The sequence below is a fragment of the Pelobates fuscus genome, chromosome 10, assembly GCF_036172605.1.
Source record: "Pelobates fuscus isolate aPelFus1 chromosome 10, aPelFus1.pri, whole genome shotgun sequence".
Taxonomy (NCBI): Eukaryota; Metazoa; Chordata; class Amphibia; order Anura; family Pelobatidae; genus Pelobates; species Pelobates fuscus.
The window spans coordinates 47,693,786-47,716,716 of NC_086326.1; the positions used below are offsets into that span (position 1 = coordinate 47,693,786).

General features: G+C 37.3%; 1 protein-coding gene across 1 annotated transcript in view; it reads left to right on the forward strand.

Annotated features, from left to right (window-relative positions):
* The window catches only part of TCERG1L (transcription elongation regulator 1 like), a 173,870-nt gene that overhangs the window by 105,895 nt on the left and 45,044 nt on the right, over positions 1 to 22,931 (forward strand). The window contains exon 5 of the mRNA XM_063434162.1: positions 16,874 to 16,993. Coding sequence (XP_063290232.1) covers positions 16,874 to 16,993 — 120 coding nt within the window. The remainder of the gene's footprint in view (positions 1 to 16,873; positions 16,994 to 22,931) is intronic.

The following is a 22,931-nucleotide window of genomic DNA, read 5'->3' on the forward strand; positions in this document are numbered from 1 at the left end:
GGGGACTGCCTGAGATGCCAGGCAAGTCCCCCCATCGCGATCGCCAGCATGAGATTGCCGGCGAGCAGGTAAGTACATAGGACGGTGTAGACGTACTATGCCGGCTGCCGGCGTTTAGAGCCGGGTCCCCAAGGACGGCGTAGCAAGCCCGCCGTCCTTAAGGAGTTAAAAACAGTAATAATTTACTCCACACTAAAAGTATATTACCTCAGTTTCAGTAACACTGCTTTTGGAATGTTCTCGTTCTATCCTTTGATTTATAATCTGTTGGCTGTCCCTTCTGCTTAAGAATCAGTTTATAGAAACCTGAGCTCATCGTTCATTTTCATTCATTAAAACAAACTGTTACATCCCATGAATTTCAAGAAATCTACAGTGCTGTACATAGCTCTGTTCTACAACTGAATACCCACTCCTAGTTCTTTGTCAGTAATTGTTATGCTAGCCTTTTCTGACATATAAAAAAGTCTTTGCACCTGTTATTCAGTACCGAGACCTCCTCACAACATGCATTTAATATCTCTGGAGGCAGAAATAATCAACAGCCAGGAGGGAATATAGAAAATAAAATACAGTTTCTGCTTCTTCTCCTCCAATGCAGTATGAGCCAAGTCTGAATTGGATTGTGGTGTCTATATGTAATTTTTCAGTTTGAATTTAAATCAAAACAGAACATAACATGAAATAAAGTTCAACATATGTTATATGTGATTTTCAATGTTTTATTCAATAGTTGAATTTACAGCAGTTACAGTTTTTCTTCAATGTAAAAATGTATCTTGTTTTTCAAGCCTTTTTCTCCTGTACACCCCTTGACTTTACTATGGACTGCTTGTATTCGAACAGCTAAAATCAGTCTAGTTGATTATTTTTAATCTATCTCTAACATGTTCTGCCTCTCTAAAAAGTCTCAGGTATAATACCTAATTCCACTGTCTTATGCAATGCTGTAATCAAGTTTAAGATCTCCTGATCACTTCCTGTTGAACCTGACAATGATGTAATGGCCAAATTCACATTCCACAATCCATACTCAAGGACACACACTTTTTGTATTTTGAAATTTTAAAATTTTGGGAAGATGTCTTCTGGAAAAATAGTTGAAAGTTGACTTTTGACATAAATAAATCCATTACTTTCATATGTACAACTTGACTTAACCTCATTAGATATTTTTAGGATTCTGGTGACTTAAAGGAACACTATAGGCAACAAAATAACCATCTTAATGAAGCTGTTTTGGTGTTTAGATAATTCCCTTTGTAGTCTCCCTGCTCAATTCTCTGCCACTGAGTAGTTAAATCACTTATACATAGTCACTCTTCCCTGCATGTGACTTTTACAGCCTTCCTAATCACTTCCTGTAAAGAGACATCTAATGCTTAACCCCTTAAGGACACATGACATGTGTGACATGTCATGATTCCCTTTTATTCCAGAAGTTTGGTCCTTAAGGGGTTAAACTTCCTGTATTGCACATTATTTTTAGTTTAGAATTTTTTTTGTCTCCTGCACTGTTGCTAGTCTTCTAGACACTGCAAAAGCCTCCTATGTGTGATTAAAGTTCAATTTATAGAGCAGGAGATAAAACAATTCTAAATCAAGTTAACATCTGATTGAAATGGAAACCATTTTTTTCATGCAGTCTGTGTGAGTCACAGCCAGGGGAGCTGTGGCTAGGGCTGCATAAACAAAAACAAAAAGTTATTTATATCCTAAATGGCATAGAATTGAGCAGTGATTTGATATACACAAAAACTGCTTAATTAAAATAAAGTTGTTTTGGTGCTTATAGTGTCCTTTTAAATGCATTGCTGGTCAATGCAACACAGGGCTTATTTCCTTTTCTTATAACACAATTGCATATATTTGTAAGCAGGTAAAATTAACACATAGGAAACTTTTTCGGAATCGAAGAGGATCAACTTTTTTTTTTTTTACATTTCTTTCTCTAGGGGAAGAAAGTTAGCAGTTCATGTAAAAACAATTGGGTTGAGCTGTAAAGAAAATTGGAAGTGCAAAACCCAGAATCCAAAATGCACAAATAAATAAATCAGTAGTCAGTGTGGCATTAAATCCTTTGTGTGTTTATCTAGTTTAAAATGCCTCATGTATCTGTATATAATGCCTCTGCGTGCTGTTCTTTAGGCAATCTTATAGCTATGTGTGTGTTTATTTCTATAGCTGTGAATATCCATCTATAGCTATAAATGTGCCCCACAATATCTTGTTTGGTTTCACTACAGAACTCTGCCACAATAAGAAATCTGTGTAGTGCAGTTCATCAATGCTATGTGACTGTTCACCTACCTGTTCCGTTTCATTAATTTTACAAGAAAGAGGAAATACATAAAATGTATTCATAGCAACACAGCTCTAGTTAAACACTTGCTAACATGTATTTATACCGACTTTCAATAGCAGAGTCTAAAAGCATGAGAAAAAATAATAATAATTAAATAAATAAGATCAAACACGTAAAATAAAATAGAAAAGCATTGTGTACGATTTTTGTTAGCTTGACTTCAACTACTACTTCTGGGATATAATTCACACCACCATCAGCTGGGTGGTCAAGCTTAGACAAACCAGTGCTAAGCCTTTGGTAAAGGTACATTACCTGTTTTCAGTGTCATCTGTAGCATCATCAAAAGTCTGGAGAAGGATGTGGTTTAATTATGCTATTCTTGGTAATTAGATGTCCTCTTTAATGCTGAGAAGTTTGTATGTAAAAAAAATAAACAACAACAACTAGTATGTGACTTAATATGATTCTAATATACATAGACACTATGCAAAAAAATCATCTTACCTATCCAGCCTGACTGGTTGGAGGTTTCCATGCAAACTAAGTGATCATGCTGGGAAATGCCTTTATAAAGAGAGGTTGGTTAAGCTCAAAATTCAGCCTGCAATGTGTGATAGTAACCGTTACACATTTTTAAATGAAAGATCTTTAAAGAAACACTGCAAAGACCATAGCCTCTACAGCATGGTATAATGATTATGGTAAAACGAAAGAGGACGGTGGTTGCGCACACAATGAATGATATCCTTAGTCTAAAGTGGAATCCCTAGGTTCTTATCTTCAGATAGTGATGAAGTACTTATGGCAGAGCCTATGGTGATAATAAGCAGTTGGTTTTATCTGCAAGATATCAACACCAAACCAAGCATATAATCCACAAGTATTAAATCAATGCATGGTTTGGTGTTGATATCTTGCAGATAAAACCAACTGCTTATTATCACCATAGGCTCTGCCATAGGTACTTCATCACTATCTGAAGATAAGAACCTAGGGATTCCACTTTAGACTAAGGATATCATTCATTGTGTGCGCAACCACCGTCCTCTTTCATTTTATCCTTGTATGTAAGTGTTATACAGTGACTATACACTTGGGTGGTTATTTGTGTGTGCTGCACTGGTTCTATATATGATATTCTACACATTATAATTACTTTTAGCGCCATCTTTTATCTCTTTTTTACTATAATGATTATGGTGCCATTAGTGTGCTCATAGGGTAAGTAGCCAAACTGCTACAGTGTTCCTTTAAACTGACTTCTAAAATTACCTGAATTCTCTACTTGGTAAATTATCTGAATGAGTTTACTGTACTCTAATTGCCACCACTGTCATCATATCTTAATCCAATACAGAACCATGGTGACGTGGTATAACAAGAGATGTATAGCATGAATGTGTGACACTGTGTCGTGCAATATTGACCTAACAAACTGATCACTAAGAGAGTTATATACTAATGTGAGCATTGTCAGGATTCAAAGTGAATTTCAAATTTAAAACCAAAATAACTGAATTGAAAAAAAATAAGCTATTTTGATCTAAACTTTAAAATTCACTTTGAATTAACTTTGAATTTACGTTGAATTCATGACAATGCTCACTTTAATGAAAAATTATGAAAGTGTATGAAATCAATCATATTCAAGGTTATTTACTAAATGAAAATTAATATCAAATTTAAGGTCAAAATATCTGAAATAGAACATTTTTCTAAGCTATGTTTTCAGTTTGACTTTAACTTTGAAATTCAATTTGAATTCACCCTGAAATTTCACTTTAGTTAATAACCCTAACAGTGTATATACATAAAATTAAATTCACATTTGATGAACACATTGCTTTTATAAACCATTAGAGTAGATTGGAAAAAAAAAAAAATTGCTTACTAGAATGGTTATATAAAAAATATCTACATGTGAATATATACTAAATTTCAAATGAAAAGTTAAAAAAATAAATGAAAAAAATGCTAAAACATTTTCCTGTATTTCGGAGAAAATATAACATGTAGTTGCATTTTGTTCATTGATTTATTTATTTTATGTTGGAATGCTAGCACAGCCATACCAAGGACATTTGATTATGAGTTTATTAGGGATTAGGAGGTTAGTTACCATAGGTTTTATTGTGGCATGGTTCTTTGCTAAATTGAGAAGTGCTGGTAATTGTCCATGGAGTTAAATATTTATCTAGTGTTGAGTGTGCTTATTTGTAATTTATCTTTCTGTGTTATGATATTTGACTTGTGTACCATTCTGATTTCTAGTTCCGTTGTCTCGTCTTAGTTATACATTTATCCATGACCTTAGCTTATTATTAGACTATTTGTGAACCTAGCAGGATTATAATTTTTCACTTCATTATATGCTCAGTGTTAAGGTCAGCTGCCCAGAAGACTCAATAAGCCACTATCCTTTTCTTTCCCTAAGTTTGTAGCATTAGTCTTGTGTATTGTTTACTGGGGATCATTATGTAACCTTGACGCTCATGTCAACAATGTCCGAGAATATCAATGATCAGCAGAAGTCTGCAAGGATAAGTGAGCTTGCATGTGACTTGACTTTAGTTAATCACCCAAAAAAGACAGCCTTTTCCAAAGTCTTTTTTTTTATCTGACTTTGTTAACGATAGTTGCACTCTATGATTTGATGAATAAACCCCTGAATATTTTCATGCTGAATAGCTAGAGAATTGTAATTATGTAGAGTTAATAACCCCTCTCTTGCTAGCTTGATCATTCAAACAAGTAGAATCACTAAGGTATTTATGGATATGTGTTCATTGTTAATTGACCCTGAAAGTATTGTAATTCTTGTTACTGTCTTTACAAAACTGAGCGATATCCAACTCTGTTGTATTGTGAAAGAGCACAATTGGGGATTGATTGTATATACATTGAAAGAATTTGAACATTTCGAGCAGATTCCCAAATAAAACTTTAACATGATTTAAAAAAAAAAAAAGGCATTTTAATAAAATAATAGGATTTCTTTGTTTGAACAATACAGGCAGCTTGTAATCAATTTTTTATATATTCCTATGAGCTCAGCTCTTTTGATTCAATAATGAAAGGATTTGCGATTTCTATTTAAACACCTGGTTCAATAATTTGAGCCAAGTGTTTAATCCATTTTTACAGACTCTGTAAGCTCCTTTTTTGGAATTGACAATTATGTCTCATCATGCATATTTAACATGCAAAGGCATTTAAAAACAAGGTTGCCATGAAATAGAATACTTGTATAATAATATATTTTATTGAAACATTATAAAGAATAGTATATTAGATCTTTAAATGAAACGTATGTGTGAAATAATATTTTTTCAATATTATTTTAGAAATTATGGTATGATAGCACCCTGAAAAACAAATACTGTAAATCAAGCATTTCAAACGTAAATGCTAGCATGGGCCAACTAACCAAGGTTTAAGTTTATGTGGGCCGCAAAAAAACCCAACAACTTAAATTTTCATAGAAATGTAGGTTTGTTTTGAAAAGTACAGTATAAAAAACAGCATCCCCCTCTACTAAACCCTAGTCCCTTCTTCTTAACCCCATTCCCGCCTCTACTAAATCCCAGTCCCCCCTCTGTACTAAATCCTAGTCCCCCTCTATACTAATTCCCAGTCCCCCCTATACTAAATCCCACCCCCCCCCCCTCTACTAAATCCCAGCATCCCCTCTACTAAACCCAGGCACTTGTTTAAAACAAAAACAAAAAAAAAAACAATATTAGCCAACAAGCAGACTCACACATTGCCGTTGCCAGTATGCGGCTTTGGAGTCCAGTCTCTGGTATACCCCCAATGGGGCCATCCGCACCCTGTGCCAAAGCGGATCCTCCCACTGCTCCTTGAAAATCTGTGAAGGTGGAGCACGTTGACGTCATGAAATGTGATGTGGCGTTGCATGCCTCCGTGCACCTCCAGGTCCTCCACTGTCCAGCAGCGGCCAATAATTTGAGCCAAGTGTTTAATCCATTTTTACAGACTCTGTAAGCTCCTTTTTTGGAATTGACAATTATGTCTCATCATGCATATTTAACATGCAAGGGCATTTAAAAACACACACTGAAAGACAAACACACTCACTGACAGACACACACTGACAGACACACACACTCACTCTCTGACAGACACAAACACACACTTACTGACAGACACATACACACTGACAGGCACACACACACACACACACACTGACAGACACACACTTACTGACAGACACACACTAACAGACAGGGGAGGGCTGGCAGCCTTAGGCCTGGGGGGCAAAACCAGTCAAGTGGCCCATTGCGCCACCCCCCCCCCATGTGACATCACAATGCCCCACCCATATGATCTGCCATATGAACTAACGCCAGTGCTGCACACAGTGTGTGTTTACATTAAAAAGCCTGCAGGGACCAGCTATAGACACCACAACCACTTCATTAAGCTATAGTGTCCCTTTAATGTGAGGTAAATTATAGATTAGTGTCACTAATAATATACTAGATTGCCTACTTACAATTAGATGAGGATGATGATGGGCTGCAGTTTGGCTCCACTGGTCTGGTGTAGAACAGGACCTCTGGAGGCTGTTTGCAACTGTGGTCACAAAATTCAACGTTCTGGGAGAATTGGAAGCAGCTCCATTTTTTGGGGGCCTCTTACACAGCTCAAGGTCTGGGCTCCAGTGCCTGACGGTGAGTATGCCCATAAGGCCCACTCATAAGTCCACTTATATGTTCCACCCACCCATGAGCTCGCTCACAGGGAGTGGAGTGTGTAGGGGATGTGTTATGTGTTATCTAATATGTGTGCTTATGGTATGTAGTGTATAGGGATACCAGTTTGTGCAGGTGATGCAGTGTGTTTGTGTGTAGTGGAAGCAGTGTGTATTTGTGTATAAGGGATGTATTATGTGTTTCTGGTTGTGTGTGAGGGATGCATTGTGTGAATCTGTGTTTGTATGCATAAGGGATGCAAGGTGTGTGTCTGTATGTGTGTGCATTGAGTGTAAGAGATGCATTGTGTTTCTGTGTGTATGTAAGAAAAACAGTGTGTGTGTTTGCATGTGTGTGTAAGGGTTTGCAGTGTATGTTTCTGTGTATGTGTGCAAATGATGCATTGTCTTTGTGTGTAAGGGTTGCATTGTGTGTGTGTGTAATGGATGCATTGTGTGTTTCTCTGTGTGTAAGGGAAGCATGTTCTGTTTCTGTGTATGTATAGGGATGCATTGTGTGTTTCTGTGTATGTATAGGGATGCATTGTGTGTTTCTGTGTATGTATAGGGATGCATTGTGTGTGTGTGTGTGTGCGCGTAGTGTTAAAGAGCTCCCTGTCTTGCCCCCTGTCCTATAGAGCTGTCCCTTCTGTCCCTTAGAGCTCTCCCCTGCCCCTTAGTGGTCTCTCCTCTCCCCCACCCTCCCCTAGCGGTCTCTTCTCACACTCACCCACCCTCCCTGTGCTCTTCTCATCCCCCCTCCACCCTCCCTGTGTTCTTCTCACTCCTCCCTCTGTGTGTTCTCACCCCCCCCTGTGTTTTTCTTACCCCCCTCCTCCCTGTGTTCTTCTTACTCCCCCCCTTGTTCTTCTTACCCCCTTCTTCTTATTACTCCCCCTTCTTCTTACCCTCCTTCTTCTTCTTACCCCTTCCTTCTTCTTCTTACCCCCCTTCTTCTTCTTACCCCCCTTCTTCTTACCCCCCTTCTTCTTCTTACCCCCCTTCTTCTTCTTACCCCTTCTTCTTTTTACTCCCCCCTCTTCTTCTTACTCCCCCCTCTTCTTCTTACTCCCCCTCTTCTTCTTACCCCCCTCTTCTTCTTACCCCTTCTTCTAATTACTACCCACTCTTGTTCTTACTCCCCCCTTCTTCTTCTTACCCCCCTCTTTTTCTTATCTCCCCTTCTTCTTACTCCCCCCTCTTATTATCCCCCCTCCCCTCTTCTTACTCCCTCTCTTCCCTCTTCTTACTCCCCCCGCCCCTCTTACTCCCCCCTCTTCTTACTCCCCCCTCCCCTCTTCTTACTCCCCCCTCCCCTCTTCTTACTCTCCCCCCTCCCCTCTTCTTACTCTCCCCCTCCCTCCCCTCCCCTCTTCTTACTCTCCCCCCTCCCCTCTTCTTACTCTCCCCCCTCCCCTCTTTTTATTCTCCCTCCCTCCCCTCTTTTTACTCTCCCTCCTCCCCTCTTCTTACTCCCCCCCTCCCCTCTTCTTACTCTCCCCTCTTCCCTCTTCTTACTCTCCCCCCTCCCCTCTTCTTACTCTCACCCCCTCCCCTCTTCTTACTCTCACCCCCTCCCCTCTTCTTACTCCCCCCCCCCTCCCTCCCCGCTTCTTACTCTCCCCCCTCCCTCCCCTCTTCTTACTCTCCCCCCCTCCCTCCCCTCTTCTTACTCTCCCCCTCCCCTCTTTTTACTCTCCCCCCTCCCCTCTTTTTACTCTCCCCCTCCCCTCTTTTTACTCTTCCCCCCTCCCCTCTTCTTACTCTTCCTCCTCCCTCCCCTCTTCTTACTCTTCCCCCCTCCCTCCCCTCTTCTTACTCTCCCCCCTCCCTCCCCTCTTCTTACTCTCCCCCCTCCCCTCTTCTTACTCTCCCCCCTCCCTCCCCTCTTCTTACTCTCCCCCTCCCTCCCCTCTTCTTACTCTCCCCCCCCCTCTTCTTACTCTCCCCCCTCCCCTCTTCTTACTCTCCCCCCTCCCCTCTTCTTACTCTCCCCCCTCCCCTCTTCTTACTCTCCCCCCTCTTCTTACTCTCCCCCTCCCCTCTTTTTACTCTCCCCCTCCCCTCTTTTACTCTCCCCCCTCCCCTCTTTTCACCCCCCCCTTCTTACTCTCCCCCTCTCCCCTCTTCTTACTCTCCCCCCTCCCCTCTTCTTACTCTCCCCCTCCCCTCTTCTTACTCTCTCCCTCCCCTCTTCTTACTCTCCCCCCTCCCCTCTTCTTACTCTCCCCCCCTCCCCTCTTCTTACTATCCCCCCTCCCCTCTTTTTACTCTCCCCCCTCCCTCCCCTCTTTTTACTCTCCCCCCCTCCCCTCTTTTTACCCCCCTTCTTCTTACCCCCTCCCCTGTAGGTGGCCGAGCGGTCCCGGCCGGAGTGATAGGAAGGTGCTCAGTGTGCACCTTCCTGTCAGTCCGGCCGGGTACAGGAAACAGAAACTCCTGTTCCGCGCGGAACAGGAGTTTCTGTTTCCTGTACCCGGCCGGACTGACAGGAAGTGCACACTCAGTCAGTGTGCACCTTCCTATCACTCCGGCCGGGACCGCGGACCGGAGTGCAGCTCGGCCACCTACAGGGGAGGGGAGGGAAAAGCTGCTGCAGCCGTTTGAGCGCTCTTTACAGAGCGCTCGGCGGCTGCAGCATTTAAAGGGCCGGCCCGCCGCGGCCGGTCCTAAAAGAATTTCAGGCGGCCTGGGGGGCAATTGCCTCCCTGCCCCCCGGCCCAGACCGCCCCTGCTAACAGACACACACTCAATCCTTGACAGACACACACACGCTCTGACAGACACATACTGACAGGCACACACACACACTGATAGACACACACTTAATGACAGACACACACTTAATGACACACACACACACACACACACACACACACACACTGACAGACACACACACACACACTGACAGACACACACACACACACTGACAGACACACACACACACATTACCACACTCTTGAACACACTCACACAATTTTCATTATTGCTCTCTACTTTTGGGAGCTGGTGTGGGGACTCCCCATGGGGTCCAGTGGGGATCTTCTCTCAGGAGCTCAGTCTTCCTGCTCCTCAGTGCGCTCCCTTACATGTGCAGTTTAGTGATGCCAGGTGCCAGAATGATGTCATATTCTGGCACCCGGCATCACTACAGACTGCGCGCGTGAGGGAGCAGTGAAGAGCAGGAAGACTGAGCTCCCTCCCTGCCGTCAGTGACCTCACCTTCCCCGCAGGGTAAATTTTAGCAGAGTAGGCACCTGCAATGTGGGGAAAACATGTGCCTACTCTGCCTTAGTAAGCATGGCAAACTCGCGGCTCGCCAGGCTGCACAGATATTCATTGTGGGCCGCATGCGACCCGTGAGTTTGACATGCTTGCTGTAAATGGAGTTAATATTCTATTTTAGTGATTTATTTCCCTGTGGCAGCAATAGCATGTTACTAATTTCATACTTTATGGTGGACGCAAGAAAAAGTGGTGGTTACAGCAAGTGACCAGGTCGGTGGTCACACAGCTTAATTACAGGAATTGTTTGCGCTGATTTGCAGATCAATTAAACTAATCAGTGCTATATGACATTGTTTCTGAAATGCATATTTCAATCTAATAATCTAGGTAGGATGGACAAGTAATAGAATACCACATAAAAGAATATTATAATAATACCAAAGGCGTGATAAAGATGAGTTTACCTTGTGGCTTTAGAGCAACCATAATGCATTTTGGAATATTGCACAAATGTTGAACTGTATGTTGTGGGATATTGCAGCATTTATCAAGAAGAACATTAGTTCTCCGAGGAATGAAGGATAGGGAAGATGCAAATATACTTCACATTCTGCTCTCCAGAACTTCCCCATAAAAGGTTCAGTTGTATTTAAAGCTAATTATGAAGACATGAAATGCATTTTCTTCGCTTTTGAAACCTCTACTAAATTTATTCTGTAGTATTTAATTTATTTTTAGCAGGGTATTATTATGCTGAGAAATGATAACATACTCTGTGGACAGATTTTTAATTTCAGGGTGCGCAATCCCATCCACTTTATTCCTGAACAAGTCTCAATTCTCCAGCAAATAAGGAAAATTCATAATCATTTTTCCTGTTTTCTGTATTATTAGTATTTTTACATCTAATGTTATGTAAACATGCTGATAATTCCATTTTAACTCAGTGCACTTGAAAGGTTCTAATTTATTAGTTTTATCACTATTGCATTCTTTGAGAAAATATTTACAATCCTGTGAAGGTTTTGGTTAGTTTAGTAAACAGCAAATTATTGTGAATTGAAAACTGAATTGCAAAATTTAGGCAGAAAGTGACACTTTGGAAATATTCTCCAGATCAGCTACAGTTATAGCTTGGATATGTCAACAAGACTGTTTTTGTTTATATTTGTTAAATATTCAAGAATATTCAAGGATATAATAGTTAATATATGGGATACGAGTGTCTTGATCTAAGGAGACATTTTGGAGTCAAATTAGTTTTTTGAATACACAGCAGAAATGTGTTAATGGCTGAACTTAATGTACTTGATCTTGTCCTTTCTTCAGCCTAGGTAACTTTGTTATTGTTATGCTGGCCTTATGAAAATATTAACCCCCTTAAGGACACATGACGGAAATATTCCGTCATGATTCCCTTTTATTCCAGAAGTTGTGTCCTTAAGGGGTTAAATTACTTTCGGTTTAAAAAAAAAAGGTGATCAGACTGATGATAACCATTAGTTTGCTTCTTGCACACCAAGATAAACTTTAATATAGACCAGGGTTCCTCAAACTCAGGCCCCCCAGATGTTGCTGAACTACAACTCCCATGATTCTTTGAATTACATAGATAGCCAGAGAATCATGGGAGTTGTGGTTCAGCAACAGCTGGGCAGGGCAGAGTTTGAGGACCCCTGATATAGACTTTTCATCTCAAGTGACGAGAATTGAGCTGTGGGCGTCATTTCACAAAACAGGATTATGTTAAAGTTGTCACATGATCTGAAAGACAATATAAAACACTCTTAAAATCCATTAAAAAACAGAGAACTTCAGTGAGTTCAGAACAAACTAAATAGTTAAGTTATACAAAATCAGATGGCTACATCAGAGTTGTTTTATAATGTGAATAATTTCCCAGTTCTCTATAGAAACATAGAATGTGACGGCAGATAAGAACCATTCGGCCCATCTAGTCTGCCCAGTTTTCTAAATACTTTCATTAGTCCCTGGCATTATCTTATAGTTAGGATAGCCTTATGCCTATCCCATGCATGCTTAAACTCCTTTACTGTGTTAACCTCTACCACTTCAGCTGGAAGGCTATTCCATGCATCCACTACCCTCTCAGTAAAGTAATACTTCCTGATATTATTTTTAAACCTTTGTCCTTCTAATTTTAGACTATGTCCTCTGGTTGTGGTAGTTTTTCTTCTTTTAAATATAGTCTCCTCCTTTACTGTGTTGATTCCCTTTATGTATTTAAATGTTTCTATCATATCCCCCCTGTCTCGTCTTTCCACCAAGCTATACATGTTAAGATCCTTTAACCTTTCCTGGTAAGTTTTATCCTGCAATCCATGAACCAGTTTAGTAGCCCTATAACTCATTGTTTAGAGAATTGCCCCAAACTATGCATATATATTCTGTTCCTCTGTGGAGAAAGCATTGCAGTGGAAAATGAATATAGTTGAATGAAACTAGTCCTCTAAAACTATATTTGCTTATCTTAGTGTCACATAATTTTATTTGTTTTGGTTGCCACAACATCATAATCTAGATTTTTAACAATACCAGTTATGTGTAAATAGTTTTAGCTAATATGCATGCATTTCTCATTTTATATATTAATGTCAACAGTAACACACTTTTTATTGACTTTTCTACTAACTGCAGTGAACTTTTCTTGTCCTTGCCATTTCTTTTAGATGTCAGTTGACTTATTAAAGAGCAAACTTTGCCCGACAATAGGGTTTTCACCAACTGTGGAAATTAATTTCGTCAAATGTTAAGCATGATTAATGACCACCTTTGGAAAAAAAAAGGCTTTTGGAATTTGCATAAAATTGTACATAAATGTAAAAGAAGATAAATGTTTCTGAGACTTTCCATCAAGATGGAAAGAAAAAATCCAAAGTTAAAAAATATTTTTAGACTCGAGGCAAGATTTAACTCCATTGACAGGCAAGCATTTCCAACTATAAATCTTGTCAGCAGCCCTATATTGTGTCAAAAACTTCTGCTACAATTTAATCCCATGAAAACCAATGAGATTGGAAAATAATCTCACATTTGTCACAATAACAAACAGACAAAAAAATTAAACAAAAAAAGCACCTCAGCTCAATAGTTCTAAATCTGCTCTGAATGAGCTGAAAGAACCCATTATGGAATTCTCTCAGCCGAGTACAGATGGGTGACTTTTCTAACTAGCTGTAATGCACCATTTCAGTACTATAGCTGAGAGATTGAGAAAGTTATTACAGTATATAAATATATATACACTGCTTTTAAGTGATATTTTTCACTGTAAACATGTTGTGAAAATCAATGGTAAAACTCCCAATAGAATACATTTAATTCCAAGTTGTAACATTACAAAATGTGGAAAAATCCAAGGTGGGTGAACCTATTCAAGACGTTGTGGTTCAGCATTCATTTAAAAGTTTGTTCATTAAAAGACATGAATAATATTGCTCACCAATCCAATAGAAGCCAGAGCACAGCTTATATATACTTGCTTATTCACTATAATCATGTTATTTCATGAATGAAGCAAGTTTTGACACAGGTTCTCATAGAACACTATGAATGACTGACATTCTGGGGCCAATGAGGATTTTTTCCTAGTTTGTTGCACAATTGAAAGTACGTCAGACTGTTTGCCTTCTTTTTGGTCAAAATCAAATGTGAGGAAGGCTGAACCTGATGGATGCATGTCTCTTCTCAGACTATGTAACTATGTAATGAGACAATAGAAGATTGTAAGGACTTCTAGAAAGTGTTGTAAATGCATGTGTTCTAATGATACTTGTAAGTATATTGGAAAAATTAGTCTAAAAAAGCCAGTTTAGGAACATTAACATAGTTACATAGTTACAAAGGCTGAAAAGAGACATGTGTCCAGCCATTTCAGTCTTTCTTACATCTGTTTTTATTTTTTTGCGGTTGATCCAAAAGAAGGCAAATAAAACAGTTTGAAGCATTTACAATGTTGCAACTAACTAGGAAAACAATTTCTTCTTGACCCCAGAATGGCAGTCAGATTTATCCTTGGATCAAGAAGCTATTACCCTACAGTTGAAAAATTATTTCATTGAATATTATGTTTTTGAAAGTTTGCATCTAGTTGCTGTTTAAACATATGTACAGACTCTGATAAAACCACTTCTTCAGGCAGAGAATTCTACATCCTTATTGTTCTTACAGTAGAAAAAAACTTTCCTTTGACATTGCACATTGTTGCCTAGCTTGTTGTCTATAACAATTCCCAAATCCTTCTCGTGTGTTGTTATCCCTAATTCACTACCATTTAGGGGATAAGTGCATAACTTTGCATTTTACTACATTCAATTTCATCTGCCATTTGAGTGCCCCCAGTCTACCTAAATCCCTCTGCAGCAAAGTAATATTTTGCTTACATTGTATTACGTTATACAGTTTTGTGTCGTTTACAAACCTGAAACATGACTTTGCTTTTTTCAAGATCATACATGTAAACATGTAAATAGAACAGAACCTAGAGGGACTCCCTTACCACCTCTGTCCTGCTTGAAAATGTACCATTAATGACAACTCTCTGTACTCTATTTTTAAGCCAATGTTCTACCCAAGTCCAAGAATTTTCATCTAGACCGATTTTCTTGAGTTTGAACACTAATCTATTGTGTGGAACTGTATCAAGTGCCTTGGCAAAAATCCAAATAGATCACATTCACTGCGATACCTTGATCTATAGCTGGTGAGGTAGGTTGTTCAAAAATTCAAGGTCACAGGTTCAAATCCCGGCAGGCTCAACTCAACTCAGCCCATCATCCTTCCAATGTCGATAAAATGAGTACCATCAATTGGGTAATAATAACATCTATTACTATTCAGCTGCCATTTTGATTAATTCCGAGAGTGTGCACTGAAGTGCACTGAGAAAGGCGCTATATAAATACTAGTTATTATAATACTTCTTCATAGAATGCAATTACATTAGTTTGACATGACTTATGCTTCATAAAACCATGCTGTAGTTATATTTTGAATATATATTTTTCTTCAATTAAATGGTTGATCAAAAACCAGGATTTTTATTTGAACAATAAAATTTTCTTAATTTCCATCATGATCGCAATCCATAAATGTCACATCATGTTTTTGTTCTTATTGTCACCAAAACAAAAAGTCATTATTATTTTAAAACTGGACTTAACTTTGCAAGGTTAATGACACTCAAAATTGACCCATTTTGGAAAGCTCTAACCTGCCTCTCTAACACATCTATAGAGAAGTAATAATGATAATAGGTGATCTTCCAAACTGACATTAACAGGCATTATTATGCACAATTTTGCTATGTTATACTAATGTAATAGTACTTATTAGTACATGCTATGATATGCTTCAATTATTCAACAAGGTATTGTTCATGCAAGTTTGGTGACATTGATCCCAAGGAATTCTTCTGCAGAAACCATTTGCTTATTTTAAAGGTATTGGTTAATTGTTTGAACAGTGTTTTCTGTGTTTTGTCATTTTGGTGTTTAATTCTATAAGTGTCTGATGGTTCCATTAATATGCCGATAAATCCTCTTCAGAAGGATTGTGTTTGCTTAAGCTTGACTGTTTAATGTTTAATATAATGCTCCTTTCCACTGAACTACTAATGTTTGTTGAAAAGGAATCAGAATGATGTGATTGCGATTGTTTCAACATCGTTAATGGATTGTCAGCTGTTGTTAATAATTACTGAGCGATAGATTGTGCTCAAGTCCTCTGTTTTTTTTTTACCTAAACTTTACAAATTTGAATTTCAATTCACCACATTTTACTGTTTTGTCAATAAAGTAATTTTTTTAAAGTTTTCAATTATCGAATTGCACTTACTCAAACTGTTTTCCAGCAGAATGTGAAACATGTTTCTTAAAAATAAATAAAACAATTTAAAGGTCAAACTAATTTAATTTGGCTTTCAAGGGACTCCCATAAGAGGATAAAGACAACTATTTTCTCAATTATGTCCTTATGTATAAAATGTATGCCTGGTATCAAAATTCCTTACTGAGAATCTGTATTTTTGAGTGCAACATTCTCCTATTTTTTGTTTGAAGGTTCTGGTAAATATATTTTCTTCTGAAGGTTTGGACTTAAATTTGTTGAATCAGCATATTGTCAAGTTTTGCATAATTACATTTACAATTTAATATCTATTGCACAAAGAACAAAGAGAACTCGGGAAAAGAATGCAATTTTCCCGAGTATGTTCAGTGCATTTTTTGCATCCACTGAGAATTTGCTATTTCATAAATCTTGTGATGTGTAAAATTCTTCCTGGAAATTTGATAAGTGACGAACATAGTAGAGAATAGAACAAGGGACGTGAAAGAACTCCTCCCAATGCACAAACGACATGTAGCATTGTCAATTCAAGGAAGTAAGGCTTTATTGTTTGAAATAACATGATACTGAAAAGAACAGAGTCAGGGGAGGACAAAAGAAAATGAAAGCGTAAGTTTATGCACTTTATTCAGGAAAGCATTTAATTATAGTCCCATAGTACAACAAACAAATATTATGTGTAGCTGGCAATTTAAACTTAAAAAAAAAAGAAAAAACTTTAAATAATTTTCTTTCATTGTTTTTTGCATTAACAGGTGGTCCTTCAAAAATTGAAGCACATGTACCTCCGTTTCTACCTGCACATTTTGCCAGACTGTCCTCTTCACCAGCATTGACCTTAATGACAGCCAGCTTGACAGATCAAACATCAAATGGTTGGTACATTTTTTACTACGCCCTCTATGTGTGAGAAGCCAGTCTATTTTCCCATGCTTTAGGTTTACCATAAAACTGTATTTTGTAATGCAAGATCAATTAGAAACAAAAACTAATTTCCTTTGATCTTATGAAATAGGAGATTTAGAGTGAATTGCAGAAACATGATTGGATAAAAGCAAAAAACAAGTTTCAAGAGAGTGCTGAGAATTAATAACAGCTCTATTAGCCTGCCCTTCGGTGGATCCCGGCTCAGTTCTCAAGCTGGTTTTAGCTCATCTTGTGCCCTTACAAAAAGAACCAGGCCATTGGTATATCAGATCATACTGATTCTACCCAAAAGGGCAGAAGAGATCCAAAATATAGGCTGGTTCTGTCTGCATGAGAGATGCAGCAACCCCAGACGATCGTTTCAACCTGGTTAGGCACCGTCAGTGAGGTATAGCCGATATCTCTCTAGGCACCATGAGCAAGGGGTCCACGTCTGGATTACCCTTTAAACTTAAGGAGAGCAAAAAACAGCTCAATTAGCCTGCCCTTTGGTGGATCCCCGTTCAGTTCTAAAGCTGGTTTTAACTCATTTAGTGCCATTACAAAAAGAAGTAGGCCAGTGGCATAATTGGATGAAAATTCTAGATCAGGTGTGCCCAAAAGGTAGATCCCCAGATGTTGTAGAACTACAACTCCTATGATGCTCTGCATGTCTTTAGAATGTTTTAGAATGGCAACGTTTTATAATATCTGGAGATCTACCAGTTCTACATGTAGACATACCCACCAAATTATTGGTGGACAGACAGATGCCCACTGAAATCCAGTAGTAATTGGTCTATAGAATTATACCAGAAATGAATGGAAAATGTGTTTTGGCCATGACAGCAACACAAAGGCATCCCTTGAGATATAATTTTAGAATAGATAATTGTTCTGTACTTCTTTACTTTGTCTCTTCAGCTGGGTTAATCTTTAATTTAGCACAGAAATAATGTATCTTATTTACAAAGACTGATTTTTAAACATATATATTTTAGTTTAAAGACACATTACTGGGAGTATTACTGCTGTGAATACTGAGCTCTTAAAAAAGGACAAAACAAAAAGGGACATTGTGATAGAACACAGCGACAGATGTATTTGGGATGCTTTGGTGGCATGATGTTGGCTTAATGTCATTATTAATGTACTTTACTTAACAAGAAAAGTTTACAGACATCACCCAATTGCCACCTTGGCATGGAAGAAGAAGCAAGGCTTTTTTTTTTACTATAAATTACTTTACAAATAGTTGTTCCACAAAAGGAATATGGCAAATCAACGGCTGCACAGGAGGAATAACAATGGCTCATACCTGTTTCTTCTACTCCACATAGTGAGTTTTGTAGAAATGTCTGTATTGGGTACTTGTCATACATTATAATGATTTATGTTCATTTTCATTCTGTAAAACTGTTACAATTTTCATTTCTGCTCGTGTTAATTAAATCTGCAATTTAGATAGCTATAATCTATTCTTCTCATTCAGCTGGTCAAACGAAAACGATAATTTACATGTTTTATGCATATGGAGCTTGAACAAATTCCTGTAAATTGAATTTTCTGTTCTCAGTTATGCTGCAAATGACACCATCTTGATATAAACGCTGCTGTGCGTGAATCATCTAGATTGTGCTATTTAATGATAATTATCAATAAAGAAATAATCAGTGGTTCTTGACATCTGGTCAATAGTTTATATGCTCTGCAAAAAAGATTTTGCATTGTTCTGGCTTAGATATTAGATGTCCTCCATCTTCCATAACTTTATTCTTATTTATTAACATTAAAAAAATATATATATTTATATATGCAAGAAATATACGTACTGTTGTTTACGGTTGCCAGAATAGTCACACAAATATTATATGGTCTGTTCCCAAATAATAATGTAAGGAGGATGATGACTTGGCAAATGACTTGCAAAATATTTGCAACAATAGCCAAGCTGGATAATATCTCTGATTAACTTGTTTTTTTGTATTTTTGTCCACCCGGATTTAATTTTGCATATGGTACTCACATATCAGTAACTCTCTTTCTATTGAACAGACCTCGCACAAAGTCTGCAGCGCAATCCGTTATTGAACACATTTTAAACATTGAGATTTTCTATGTACTGTTTTGTGGATATACACTTAGACTTAATGCATAACACATCCCATTTGCACACATAGAAATTAAATAATTTCTAATATTTTAATATTTAATATATGTGATATTTTTGCATTTGGAGACATCACATTGCAATAATTTATATTATCTCACATTTAGGGAAACTATAATCTCTGATCTGATAACATTTATTAGTTATATGTTCATGTCTGCTGTTGAGCCCTTGATAATGTCAATGTGATAATGATCCCACAATTCTAATACTTTTTGACATCTAAATAAAGGATCTGTTCTAAATAAAGGATCTGTGATAATGGTTTCATTGACTTAGCTTAAACACTCAAAGTTTGATGATGACAATCATGATTAAAGCATGGCATCTCCTTAACCTGACTATCCAAAAATAGTGGATACCACACTTTAAAGGAATTGAAAGCAAAAAAAAAAACAATACCCCCAAATAATTGTCTTAAAATTTACCACCACAAACACCTCTCCAGGTGTGATGTTATCTACAAGCAATTTTACGAACACTGTTATAACAGTAAATACAAACCTGTGTTCCTAATGCTACAGTACTTTATTTGCAGGTTCGGTATAGGTTCCCACTCCGTTTTCAGTAAAACTTACCTTTCTCCTAGCACTGCCAGCCGCTCTGTCTCCCATGACATCATCTTGCTCTTTATCCAGTGGCCAAAACATGATGCAACTGATTTAACCCCTTAAGACCGGAGGGCGTACTATTACGTCCTCTTTAACCCCTTAAGGACACATGACATGTGTGACATGTCATGATTCCCTTTTATTCCAGAAGTTTGGTCCTTAAGGGGTTAAAGCTGCTCTAAACGCCGCAGGACGTAATAGTATGCCCTCCGTTTTTTTTTTACTCCCAGGGAGCCCCCCACGGCACCTCCGTCCTCTTCAGCCCCCCCGGGCCATGTGAGAGTGAGGTCCTTGCGAGGATTTCACAATCACATGGCCGGGATAGCTGCCTGGTGCATTGCCAGCAGGGGGACTGCCTGTAATGACAGTTAGTCCCCCTGCTGGCTGAAATCAAATAATAAGTTAAAATAAGTGTAAAAAAAAAAATATATATATATATATACTTAGATCATATATATGTATTATATATATATATGATCTAAGTTTATATATACACATATACACACACACACATACACTGTCTAGGTGTATTTTAATATTAATATATATATATAATTATATATATATATATATATATATATATATATATATATATTAATATCAAATTACACGTAGACTGATACTGATTAAATATATAAATAATTATTGTTATATATATTTATATATAATATAAAAAAAAATGTAAATACGTAAAAAAATAAAATAAAAAAAATAATTAAAAATAAAATATTAAAAAATATATAGATGTGTTTTATTTTGTTCTAACTGTATTGTGATATTAATATATATATATTTATATCAAAATACATGTAGAACTAAATAATATATATCTATATACATAAATATATACGTATATATCACTATATATATACCTATATATAAATAAAAATATTTTAAAAAAATTATATATATATATATATACGTATATATACACATATGTATACATATACATATATTAACTCTACACATATATTTATGTGATAATTTTACATAATTAGGTATCCTAATTAATTACAATTAGCGGGACCTGCCTGACAACCCATGCCGAAAGTATAGGGAATTTAATTTGCTAGCATTATATTTAACCCTATAACTTTCCAAGACACCATAAAACCTGTACATGGGGGTACTGTTTTACTCGGGAGACTTCGCTGAACACAAATATTAGTGTTTCAAAACAGTAAAATGTATTACAACGATGATATCACCAGTAAAAGTGACACGGACAATATTATTGCTGCAATACTTTTTACTGTTTTGAAACACAAATATTTGTGTTCAGCGAAGTCTCCCGAGTACAACAGTACCCCTCATGTACCGGTTTTATGGTGTTTTCAAAAATTACAGCGTCAAATATAAGGCTTGTGTTTCATTTTTTTCACATTAAAATTCGCCAGATTACTTACGTTGCATTTATGACCCTATGGTAGCCCAAGAATGAAAATTACCCCTATAATGGCATACTATTTGCAATAGTAGACAACCCAAGGTATTGCAAATGGGGTATGTCCAGTATTTTTTTAGTAGCCACTTAGTCACAAACACTGGCCAAAATTGGCGTTTTTTGCATTTTTCACACACAAACAAATACTAACGCTAACTTTGGCCAGTGTTTGTGACCAAATGGCTACTAAAAAAGACTGGACATACCCCATTTGCAATACCTTGGGTCGTCTACTATTGCAAATGGTATGCCATTATGGATGTATGTTTATTTCCTGGGCTACTATACAGTCTCAAAGGTAACGTAACCAATCTGGCGAATTTCAATTTCAAATGTAATGTGCTATATTTGACCCTGTAACTTCCCAAAACACCATAAAACCTGTACATAGGGGGTACTGTTTTACACGTGAGACTTTGCTGAATACAAATATGTGTATTTTATTGCAGTAAAAGCAAACAGTATTATGACATTGACAGTTAAAATATCATGTAGAACTAAAAAAATTAAAAAAAATCTTATTTTCTCCCATTTTCATTTTCCCTTTTTCATATTAAATTATGTTTCAGAGCTAAATATTTGATATTAAATGAAAACCCTGTTTCCCCTGAATAAAATGATATATAATAAGGGGGGGTGCATTTAATATGAAAGAGGTGAATTACGGTTGGACAGACATATAGCGCAAATGCCAGGTTTTGTTTACATTTTGTTTCGTTCACAACTTGTACATTTGGCTGCGGTCTTAAGGGGTTAACTGATGTGCATGAGCAGGGAGTGCTGCATGCACATCCAAATGCTCCACAAAAGAATGCACAAAATTCAATGTTTTCCTGTGAGCTTCCGCATCACATGACCCAGGTTTCTCAGTCAGTGCAGAGGAAGTACCTCTAATGGCTGTCAGGAAGAAAGCTGCTAGAGGTAGATGTAACCCTGCAATAGAAACATTACAGTTAATGTTTCACATTTCAGGGTTAAAACTAAAAAAAAACACTGCACCTAGATTCCTATAACTAACAATTCCCCATTATTCAGTTACAGCAAAATAAGGCCATGTATGCACTTAAAGTAAAGAAAGAGTAAACAAAAACTATATGTACGGCTACACTTATAATATACCATGGTAGATTCTTGAGCACACCTGATTTGCAAAAAAATAGGCTTTAATGGTGGGATTGAATTGATGAGCTTCTAAAATGGTCCAAAATGAGAAATTTGTCCAGCAAGTCAATATTGTATTCATTTCAAACTTTGAAAACTAAATAGGTCTCCATTTTGACCTTGTAAATTTGAAAAATCCTGACAGGAAAATTTAGGAGATATGGAACCTTGGGTACATGGGAAAGTAACAGCAACATATCAGTAGCATAGTAACAACAATGTATCAGTTTTGTAAAGTGCATTAAAATGTGTTTTATTTGTATGTGTGGACGAAAACATTAAAAGCATAAAAATATAAAAAAAATTTTTGGTAAAAAAAGCTGAATGGAAAATGCCAATATAATCCTGGGGTAAACACCCAAATATGTCTACTTTATAAAAAAAATATATACTTTTGTGTGGTAGTTTTAGTTTCTGTGACCATTATTAAGGGATTACTCCAAGCACCATGACCACTTCAGTTGAGTCTGCATGTGCACAAACCACTTTGAAACACTGCACATATGGAGATTAACCCACCC